The sequence below is a fragment of the Thermothelomyces heterothallicus genome, assembly GCF_042370625.1.
Source record: "Thermothelomyces heterothallicus CBS 202.75 unplaced genomic scaffold P884_scaffold_30, whole genome shotgun sequence".
NCBI classification, from domain to species: domain Eukaryota; kingdom Fungi; phylum Ascomycota; class Sordariomycetes; order Sordariales; family Chaetomiaceae; genus Thermothelomyces; species Thermothelomyces heterothallicus.
In genome coordinates, this window is record NW_027192591.1 from 271,975 (window position 1) to 282,958 (window position 10,984).

Genomic DNA, 10,984 nt, shown 5'->3' on the forward strand with positions numbered 1-10,984 from the left:
GATACACTGTGACACACGTTGCATAAATTAATCGAAAAAAGAGTCGAGGATCGCGTCATTACCTTATATTGATTGAGAGGTATCGAAATAAGGAACGGAATAGTCCAGCTACATATTAGATGAGAGGAGAGAGAACTGTACAGTTCGATATCTATTTACACCAATCAATCGCTCGCTATGTTCCCTCGAAGACGTCTAATTATAACAAACGGCCGAGGAGACGATATCATCAAAAAACACATCCCGTTGGCTCCAGAAACACCTACTCCACATCCCATCCCATGTCATGTCGCCCATCAACTAGGTAAGTAATTCCCGTCCGCCGTTTCTAGGGGATGTTGACCTGACACCAAACCGACAACTCCACCAGCACTGGCTCTTAATCGGAGACCCCGCCGGTCCCGAACAGCTCGAGGAAGATCCTGCTCCGGTCGACGCCGAGGGAGACCAGGGCGGAGCGGACGTCGACCATGAAGGGCTCCGGGCCGCAGACAAAGTACTCGGCCCTGGGGTCGTTCACGAACAGGTGGCTCTCCCGGTCCAGCTTGGCCAGGTCGAGGCGCATGTCGCCGAACTCGTAGTGGACGCCGACCGCGTCGTCCGGGCTGAGGTTGCGCAGGAAGACGTTGGCCCTCACGTTGTCGTGTTCGCGGCAGATCTGGCGGACGGACTCGCCGAAGGGCAGGGCGGCGCTCGAGCGGGCCGACTGGATCCACGAGACGGGGCGGCGCACGGCGCCGGGGGCGGTCAGGCTGTCGAGCATGGCCTTGACCGGGGTGGCGCCGACGCCGGCCGAGATGAGCACGGCGGGGACGCCCTCCTTGGAGGCGTCGGAGGGGTCGAGGTAGAACTCGCCCTGCGGGTGCGACAGCTCGACCTCGTCGCCGACGGCGTACTTGGCGTGCAGCAGGTTCGAGATGAGGCCCGGCACGTTGGTCTCGGGCGTGCCGTCCTCCCTCTTGACGCTGATGCGGTAGTACTCGCCCGCCTGCGACGGGCCCTCGCTCAGCGAGTACTGCCGGCACTGGTGGCGCCCCTCGCCCAGCTGCGGGACGGGCACCTTCAGGCTCACGTACTGGCCCGGCAAGTACTTGGGCAGCGGGACGCGGCCGTCGACGGGGGTAAGGTAGAAGCTGGTGATGACGTTGCTCTCGGCTACCTTGCGGGCGATGCGGAACTTGCGCCACCCGACCCAGCCGTCGGCCTCGTTGGCCTTGTACATCTCGCCCTCGCGGTTGATGAAGACCTTGGCGAGGGCGCCGTAGGCGGCGATCCACGCGTCGACGATCTCCGGGGTGGCGGCGTCCCCGAGGACCTGGCCGATGGCCCGGATCAGGTACTTGCCGACAATGTCATACTGCTCGGGCGTCACCTGCAGAGAGACATGCTTGTGGGCGATGCGCTCGACGGCATCCTTCAGTTTGGGGAGGTCGTCGATGTACGTGGCATACCCCAGCACGGCGCCGGCGAGGGCCCGCTGCTGCCGCCCGGTGGCTTGGCTGCTGATATTGAAGATGCTGTTGAGTTCGGGATTTTCCCCGAGCATGTTCTTGTAGAAGACGGTCGTGATGGTGGCGCCGTGCTCCTTGAGGACCGGCACCGTCGACTTGACGATGGCGATCTGGTTCTCGGTGAGAGTAGCCATGGTTTTTTTTGGTTGTGTCCGAGTTTTTGTTTCAGGTGCTCGAGGTAGAGGAGTTGTTTGAGTCCTCCGTAGGTTTATGTATGTTTGTGTTCCGGGTTGTCTTGTCCGGGGTGTTCAGGCGGAAGTGCTCTGGAGGTTGGGAGCTGTGAATCCCGTGTCGAGAAGGGCCAGCCCGTCTATTTGAATGCTCGCAGACGTCTCGGCGGAACCTCACCCTCTTGTCCGTGTACCCCCTTCCCCTTGATTATTCCACTCTCGAAGTCTCGGTTCAGTGGGGTACTGCGGTCGACGTGCCTGACGTGCAGTGCCGATCCGGCCACCTCGTCTCTTGGCAAACGGAGTAATGCTTCGTAGTTACTCCTCTTTTTAGACGAAATTGCCCGCGTGGTCATCCGACACATCACCTTCCGGGACGAAGAAAAAAACCTTTTTTTGGTGGCCGAGATGGCGCCTGCCTGTCGCCATCCCCGTCTCGCATGGCAATCCCGGCGATAGTGGGGCTACCCGGCGATAGTGGAGCCACCCTTCCGGTGCACCGTACGACCTGACAGGTTCACATATCTCCGAGGGCAAGACCTTGATCCCGCCGCGTTGCTCGAAGAAGGTTGCGAATTCTGCTGGAGTGATAGCAAATGCAAGTCTCGCAATTGGTCAGGCTGCGGCCTTCTACCGAGTCCCTTGGGTGTGGGGGTTATCAGATTTCCACAAGCTCGGGAACTCAAGGGGTGAGGCTCGAACGATCAGCTCACAATTGATAACAGAATCTGGTCCAGTCAGCTGTTATTTCCCCCGGACTGCCGTCAAGTCCGGGGTTTCAGCATCTCCGCGGCGGGAACACCCGCAGCTCGGGAAATCAAGGGTCGGGGTCAAGGCCCGAACGATCTGCTCCTCTTCTGCGCCCGCGCGCGGGCAATGAACCATCTATTGCGCAACAGCCGAATGCAATATATTCACCGCGTAAGGTCCATGATGCATACTGCGTGGTGTAGTGTGTACGGATCGTATATGGTGTGATCTAGCCAGTAACAAGGGCGAATTGCGCATCGCCAGATGATCGGTTGCTTCCCCGAATTTTTTTTGGTGCCTTTCTGGTGGGGCCTTCCCTCGCTAGGAACAGCCGACAGTCAGGGTCAGGTTCCAGAAACCTGTCGACCCCACTTGCCGACATTGCGCTAACAGACCAACAAACCCACACTTTACTACCAGGGACATGGAAACAATGAATTCCACGAAAACCCGGTGGCAAACGCCTTCAAAGTCGCAACAATGGTACTCTAGTCACCATCTCAAAAATTCTGCGGCAGTATACGAGGAAATGCCGGGAAACTTCGGCATTCGGACATACCCCCCGGACGAGCGTGACCCTCTTCACACGGAAGCCAGTATGTGAATGTATGTACATACACACAACTGTACAAACAGCAAGTGCCTACAATCCTCAGACGCCATACCAGACTAATGACTCATTCTCTTCTCCTGTATCTTTCTTTCTGCCTTCTTTTCTTCTTTTTTCATCTGTTTTTGTTCCTGTTTTGGGGCAACCCGAATTGTAACAGTTCATGGAACTACGTCACCCATTCCATGTGTTATCCAACGGATCTGCAAGACTCTGGGGATCGCTGACCACAAGTACCTACGCAACCTACAAGGAGCAGTTCACGGACCTGGGCTGCCAGAATGCGTCAGCAACAATTCATTGCTGGCGAGTCTCATTCCCATAAATCACCATGGCCGTCTCAGGCGAGCATTAAACCGGCTGTACGGAGTAGTCAAGAACTGTTAAACTCTCAACACCCGCTGGCAGGGGTAATGACGCACGTTCGGAAGTCTCCGCTCATCCTTCTCTATGATTTCACACAGTGTAGGATTCCATATGAAAGTTAAGATCCCAGCACTTCGGGACTACGTCTGAGTTTTAGTTCTTGAACAAGGGGGGATATTTCTAGAGGACGAGGTCGGCGGTCGCGTTGGAGATCGGGACGTCCTGATGATGACCGATGCTCGTAATTTTGCGCGTCATGGATATCTGCTAAGTGCGGTGGATACAGACTTGTACATACATACATATATATTGTATGCCCGCTTTCCTTTCCTCTTGTTGGTTTAAGCCAGTGTGATGACGATGGCCTAGTCCGTCCGAGGGCCCCGAAGAACCGTTTGGGCAGGGGTCAGACACGTGGGGTTGTGAAGCCCCACTCCGGTACTCCGGTGGGGTGGGGTTAATGCATGCCAACGCGTCTGACGCGTTAAGGACTTTTCCTGGCCGCGTTCCCCTCATCAGCCATCCCAAGGCTCCGAGACGCTCTTGAAGCGTTCTGGAGTGTCTCAAACGCCGCAGAAATAAAAGCAGAGACTTGGGGAGGGGAATCAATTCATCAAATACAATGACACTACCAGAAAACAATGCGCCCTCGGAGGCGCCCTCTACCACGGCCCAGCCGCGACACGAAGAATACCAATACCTCGATCTCGTTCGCGAAATTCTGGACCAGGGCGAGCTGCGACATGACCGGTACACGCCCTCCTCTAACACTCTTGTGGAACCACCGCTGACCACCTGTCCCCCCGTGTGTCTAGGACCGGCACGGGCACATACTCGATCTTCGCCCCACGCCCGCTTAAGTTCTCTCTCAACCGATCCGGCGTTCCCATCCTCCCCTTGCTCACCACAAAACGCGTCTTCACCAAAGCCGTCGTTGCCGAGCTCCTCTGGTTCATCTCGGGCGACACATCGTCGCAGACGCTCTCGTCGCAGGGCGTCAAGATCTGGGACGGCAACGGGTCGCGCGAGTTCCTCGACAGCCTCGGCCTGACCGACCGCGAGGTGGGCGACCTGGGGCCGGTGTACGGCTTCCAGTGGCGGCACTTTGGCGCGCGGTACGTCGACGCCAAGACGGACTACACGGGACAGGGGGTGGACCAGCTGGCGCGCATCGTGCACACGCTGCGCACCAACCCGTTCGACCGGCGCCTGGTGCTGAGCGCGTGGAACCCGGCCGACATGCCGCGCATGGTGCTGCCGCCCTGCCACATGTTTGCCCAGTTCTACGTCTCGTACCCGCGGGGGACCCGCTCGCGGAACGGGGAGGATGAGAAGGAACAAGGCGGGCGAGGAGCGGACGAGCCCGTCAAGGGCCACCTCCACTGCCAGCTCTACCAGCGCTCGTGCGACATGGGCCTCGGCGTGCCCTTCAACATTGCCAGCTACGCGCTGTTGACGCACATGCTCGCGCACGTGTGCGACCTGGTTCCCGGCTCGCTGACGCACGTCATGGGCGACGCGCACGTGTACCTGAACCACGTCGACGCGCTGCGGACCCAGCTGGAGCGGGAGCCCCGGGACTTCCCCGAGCTGGAGATCGTCAACGACAGGCTGGATGAGAATGGGGAGAGGAGTATCGATGGGTGGAGGCCCGAGGATTTCGTCATTAAGGGGTATAATCCTCACAAGACGATCCCGATGGAGATGTCGGTCTGAAGGAGGCCATGTGGGGGTTAAGTGTGCGGGAGAGGGATTTACGTATCCCGGGTCTTGAATGCCTACCTGTTTGTGTTGTGTTATGACGCATATTTTGTACGTTAAGCTGTTTTGCTATGATGGGTTTGATAGAAGCAGGTCCTTTAGCGAGCGAGCAAGCTAAATACCTTCTCAATGCGCAACGGGGAGGGCGGGAAGCCTACGGTATCGATTCAGCTCCTGTGGGAGGCGAGCCACGCACACAACATTTTGATATCTCAACTGCATCTAATCCTACATCAGCTGTTCCCAAAACTTACAGCGAGTATCTTAAACATCCTTGTCGAGGTTTGGGAAAGACTGACAGTAAACTCGAACGTGCACCTCACCAAAACATTCTCCATTTGGTCACGGATGCGAGTTACGAGTGGTGTCAGACTTGGAACTAAGCCGGACGTTATGTAGTTAAGTGTCCTGAAAAGCCGAGATTCATGGAGCTGCGACTAAGATGAGATATAGCATGGTTTAAGCGTTTTAAAAGACGAGACCCTCGGACCCTGTAATGCGTTAAGGATCACCAGGATTGGAGATCCGGATATCAGGGGCTTGAAACAGGCAGCGTCTAATTCCAGGACTATCGTACGTACTCAGCATCGGCGATTGCCCCTCTGATGTCAATACAATCGTTCTTTGCTACTGCTTTGATACGGTGCATGACATGGCCTTCCATCGGTAGGGTTGTAGACCTCTCCACCTCGGCTGTTGTGGATTGTTTTCTTACGCATTGCTTGCAGCGCCCTGGAAACCTTGCAAAACCGTTCCCGTGACGATGAGCCATATCTCAGGGACAATTCTGCTTTAAACGGCCACGGCCCACGTCAAGGTTCGGTATGAGCCATAGATGCTGAGATTTACCATCATTCCATATACGATGGGCTGTTGAAGCAACGCTGATCTATGAGCTCCTTATTTCTCACCTGTCTACCCAGAGACTCTCTCTTTATTGTTCTCAACGCTGAACCCAAAAGGGCATTGCACCTCTCAACCGCCACTCCTCTCACCGCGTCCTTTTCTAAGCCGCCCGGATGTTCAACCTTCTATGTAGACAGTGTAGAAATACCATCGCAAAGAGACTCGTCACGAGTTACTCCTGATAGCATCCCTCCAGCTTTGCCTCACCATTAGGTCTTCGTCCCGGGTCTAATGTTGAATTCCTAAGCACCTTCAGGCTTCGGGTGAACGGGCACATCCTGGGTCTGCGTAAAGTGCCTGGGCAGCCGGTTCTCGCCCTCGGCATACGGGAACCCGGCCTCCTCGCGCGCCATGTCGTTAACCCAGCGCTCGTTGCCCTTGAGGCCGCCCTTGCCGTGCTTCTCGACGCCGACCTCGCTCCATTTGGAGGCAAGATAGAACCAGCTGAGAGCGTTGCCGACGGTTCCTACCTCGTCCGAAACGCCCGTGCGCGCTGCATGGCTCATCTTCTTCCATAGCTCATCGTCCGTGAACAGCTCCACCAGGTGGGTAGCCACTGCCTTCCAATCGCCAGGCGCGACCAGGAAGCCATTGACCTTGTCCTTGACCTGCAGAGGGATGCCGCCCGTGTTGGTGACGATGACGGGACGGCCGGCATGCAGGGCCTCCGAGACCTTCACCTCGAACCCTTCGCGGGTGGAGAGCTGAAGGACCACGTGGGCATTAGCTAGGAGGGTGTTGATTAGCTGATCGTTGGGTTCGAGACGCATGACGCTGACGTCGCTGAGCAAGTCAGGGTAGTACGTCTCGAGCTGGCTCATGGTCTGATCGTAGATAATGCTGGCGTCGGGATCGTCGACCGACCCATTGCCGCAGACCACAAGCTGGGGGACATCGGTGACGCCGGCCTTCTCTAAGCGCCGCCGGAACTCGGCGTACGAGTCAATCACGGTGGGGATTCCCTTGGAGGGATCAAACCGGGCAACCTGGATGATGTACTTGCGAGCGGGATAATTGAGCTCGGTCCTGCGAGTCGTCAGCAAAGCGCCAAGACCCACTCGACTTAGTTAAGCAGCATAAGGTGGCATACATGCGCTGAGAATGGCAAGCGATATTGTAAATGTGGCCGTAGTAACCCGAATCCCACGAGCTGAGAGGCTTGTTCAGACCATCCAGCCAATCGGTGGTGGCGGGCAAGTAGACCACCTTTTCGCGGGGCACCGTGTGGGGGACGAATTGAGGGATTGGGTGGCTGATGAACATGTCGCAACCCTGAATGTTGCTCCAGAGGAAGTCCCAAATGTCGGCCTGGGGCGTGCCAGGCTTGGCGACGAGGTCGCTCCGAATCTGAATGTGGGATCGATACAGAACTGGCCGGTCCGGTGTCACCTTCTTGATCAGTGGGATGAGACCTGGCATTTGCGGGTCATCAATCTACGTCCGTTAGCATGCACTGTCATGAAAGAACAGCTGCTCCCCCCACGCTTCCGCGACGTGGCTGTGGTCATGTGCCACCAAGGTACTGCATCGTACCCAGGGGCATGTGTAAGGGAGGGTGGGAGCGTCGGTGTCGGTGAGGGGAACCCTTGCGGCGCCGTGCAGGTAACACAAGGCAAGAGCACACTCACAATCACAACGTCAGCACCGCCATCGGCGGGCGAGCACAGCGGGCCACCCTCGGAAAACCAGTAGCGCCCTGCGTTCTCAGCTATCCAATCGATAACGGCCTGCTTCTCCTCGGCCGAGATGCGCTGATCCGGGTGGCTGACACCCTGGAGGATGTTGTGAATGTTCTTGGTGATGCGAAACACACCAGGTCGCGGCTTGGGAACTACGCGGTGTTACTCTGAGTGACCTCGCCGCGGATAATAACCAGGCGTACTCACCATACCAAGTCAGGTCGACGCCCATGAGACGCGCAAACCGCACCAATGCGTGACGCATGAGCGCGACACCACCACCCTGCGGCGTCGCGCTGAAGAAAGCAATCTTCGTCTTGTTGCCCCTGAGCTTCTTGGCAAAGGTCAACATTGTCTCCCATGTAGCATGCCCGCAGGTGTCCTTGTGGTTTTGAACCGTGGTTAGGTGGGCGCGGAAGCCAGCGTCGGTTTGGACTACACCCCGCCAGCCAACCTGGAGGAGGGGGACGAGCGACGGGCCAAAGTTCCTATAACCCGTGTCAGGAGAATTTGTATTGTCTCGGCTGGCCGCTTCTCGCACACAACTCACATAATACACTTCCTCGCCATGGAATCGGCCTGTTCATCGACGCGCTTGACATCCCAGAACGACTTCTCTTTGTGCTCGTCATCGGGGCGCAAGACGATCGGCACAATGTCCAGCTCGAGCCAGAGTCGAGAGCACAACGTCGGGCTCATGTACTTGAGCGTCGTCGGGAGACCGGCACCGACGAACTTTGAGAAGTTCTCATGCTCGTATTTTTCAGCTTCGGAGATGACGTAGTCGGCAATGAGATCGGCACCCATTTTCATGGCATCATCCAGGATGATGTGCTTGACCGAGAAGTCCACCAAGTAAACGGTGTCGTGGATCGCCAGGGCTACCACCGCAGTGTGGTCATCGGCAAAGACGGCCGAGATACCCAGGTAGAGCGTCTTGAAGAAGGACGAAGTCAGCACATGCTAGTGAACTGTATGCACCCTGCTTCCGGGGAGAGAGAGGGACCACCCGTCCGCGGCAACTCCATCTCGTTCGGAACTTAAAAAGGCATTTGGTGACCCTCACCGAAAGCAAGAAGGGCATGGAGGAGATGGCAGGAATCAACGTACCGTGAGCGAAGGGCCGAATTGACCTTGCTGTTCGACCAGAGTGCTCATCTGGCGCTTACGGTGCACCGAGGTGCCCGTGGAGAACTTGCGAGCCTTCTCGAATGCCATGATTGCTCGGGCGAAGGGCCGAATACTCTTGAGATTGAGATGGAATGGGTGTTCAGTCGGCGTAGCTTTGCCGCTTGATGTTGGTGATGGTTCGCCGCTGGCAAGAGATCGGATGGGATCGCGGTCAACAAGTCGCGGGCGGGGAGTACTTGAGCGGCTGGATGAAGATTCGCTTATACTCTTCGCTCCTGGAGCTAGCGGTGCCTGAGCTCGAGTCAGGCTGCGTGTAGTCGACGAGGGAGTGTTGGGACTTGAGGGTAAGAGTGGGTCGGCAGAAGTGGGGGGAGATATTGAAATGGAAGCATCCGATGGGGAGGCGTGCTTCTCGGAGTGCTGGCGGGGCTGGGAAGGGATGGGAGCATTGTTGGGGTGGTGGAAAAGACCCCTAGTCTGGCTTTGGCTTTGGTTGTGATCCTGGTGGCGGGGTTCCGAGACGACTTCGGGGTGGGTGGTCGGCGTGCTAAGATGGTGGCGCTGGTCTGACTTGGCAGTAGCTTCTCGCGGGGAGCCGAGTGCTTCCAGTCGGTGAAGCAGGTCGCCGCCCTGCTGCAGATGCAGCATGTGCGGGTCTGAATGCGGGATTGGGCGCGAGTGCGCTTGCCGCTGGGACTCGCTCGCTAGCGCGTTGCTCTCGACTCTGGGCCCCTCCTGCCCAGTGACTTCCTCAACGCCCTCCTCCGTTGATCTGTCGCTCATGATTTTACTCACTTTTCCGTAGTGAAGTTCCGTATCTAACTACACAACGAAATCTGTTAATCTCTCGATCCGGTAACTGGGGGGCCCCCGCTTCAGCCAACCGAAGGAGTCGCGGATTTGCCCCTGTGCCGTGGCACAGCGAGTGCAATTACGCCTTCATCTCCCAGCTGCAGTTCCCCGTCGAGCGTCGTCCGCTACCGGTCAGAGACCGACCATATGATGAGGGATTGGGGGGTTTGCTGTGCTGTAAGACACAACCTGCACCCCATGCCATCCGCAACCCGGCGGCGAGCCCGACGGGTAATTTCAGTGAGACGGCCAGGTCTGGACATCGTGGCCTCCCGTTGCTGCCCTACCCCTTCTTGCATAGAGGCGCGGGCAGCAAAGTCGTTGAACGGCCAGTCGTTGAACCAGATTGCGCTAGCTGCAGTCCGAACTCGTTTCCACGGCAGGTCTTGGACAGCTGTATGATAGAGGCGGGAGGGGCCAGCTGACAGGGGCTCTTGAAGCCCCGAGGAGGAACACGACTTACACAAACTCCCCTCTCCCTTATAGGTCACTCTAGTGATCACTAAGCACACGGGCGGCGGTGAAGACGCTCCAATACAAATGGAGATGTGATGACCGGTCGGGTGCTTCCCGACTCGTTCCAGTGCGGAATTCCGGGATCTGGGCCAAATCGTGGCCGTGGGCGTTTTCGGCTCGCGGGTTCTTTGGGCAATAGCATCTACTTGATGCCTCCAGATATGGACGATGTAACACAGGAGAGTCGGGTTTGATGCTGATCTCCTACTTATAATACAGCTGGGTTTCCAACGATGGCCAGTGTCCTCTAAATAAGAGCCGGCAAACTGCTATTATATTATGGCTCGAGTCCGCCGTTGAGCGCCATGGTGATGATGTCAATGTCAAAGATGACCAACCCAGCCCTGCCGGGACTCGTGCGTCTTGAAGTGGGGTTAGTGGCAAGGATGGGCTCAGCTTCCAGGACAGGGGATGTGGGGTGTTCGACACGGACAGCGGGGTGCTAACTTGACGCCCGGGCACCGCGGAAGCTCTGGAATCTGGGGAAAGTCCAGAGAGAAGAAGCCCCTTGCCTTCCATTCAAGGTCCATTTCTGTCTTCTTCGGCCTGATTGGGGCCAACATCAGAAAATAGAGCTGTTGAATATCAGACATGTTCGTCAAATACTGTGGAGTAATGTGGAAATCCCCTCTCCAGGATGATGAGACATTGAATCAGACGATAGTTACAGGCTGGATGCCCAGACACGCCACCCTCGCCCACTTCCTCGCGCGGGTTGTGAAACAGTCTCAA

The 10,984-nt window shown here is 57.0% G+C and overlaps 3 protein-coding genes across 3 annotated transcripts; 1 reads left to right on the plus strand and 2 right to left on the minus strand.

Annotated features, from left to right (window-relative positions):
• Positions 1-379: 379 nt before the first annotated feature.
• On the minus strand, positions 380-1,645 carry P884DRAFT_209914 (oxidoreductase-like protein; the record flags this gene model as incomplete). Its single annotated transcript, XM_069438967.1, has 1 exon — positions 380-1,645. The coding sequence occupies one exon, from the start codon at positions 1,643-1,645 to the stop codon at positions 380-382; it is 1,266 nt and encodes a 421-aa protein (XP_069294274.1).
• A 2,384-nt stretch (positions 1,646-4,029) lies between these two features.
• On the plus strand, positions 4,030-5,123 carry P884DRAFT_302873 (thymidylate synthase/dCMP hydroxymethylase domain-containing protein; the record flags this gene model as incomplete). Its single annotated transcript, XM_069444980.1, has 2 exons — positions 4,030-4,157; positions 4,223-5,123. 2 exons carry the CDS (start codon positions 4,030-4,032, stop codon positions 5,121-5,123), a joined length of 1,029 nt encoding a protein of 342 aa, XP_069294275.1.
• A 1,193-nt stretch (positions 5,124-6,316) lies between these two features.
• Positions 6,317-8,971, minus strand: P884DRAFT_280483 (glycosyltransferase family 4 protein; the record flags this gene model as incomplete). The annotated part of the gene is made up of 6 exons (XM_069443444.1): positions 6,317-7,100; positions 7,165-7,508; positions 7,703-7,905; positions 7,961-8,241; positions 8,304-8,689; positions 8,864-8,971. The coding sequence occupies 6 exons, from the start codon at positions 8,969-8,971 to the stop codon at positions 6,317-6,319; spliced, it is 2,106 nt and encodes a 701-aa protein (XP_069294276.1).
• Between the last annotated feature and the right edge of the window lie 2,013 nt (positions 8,972-10,984).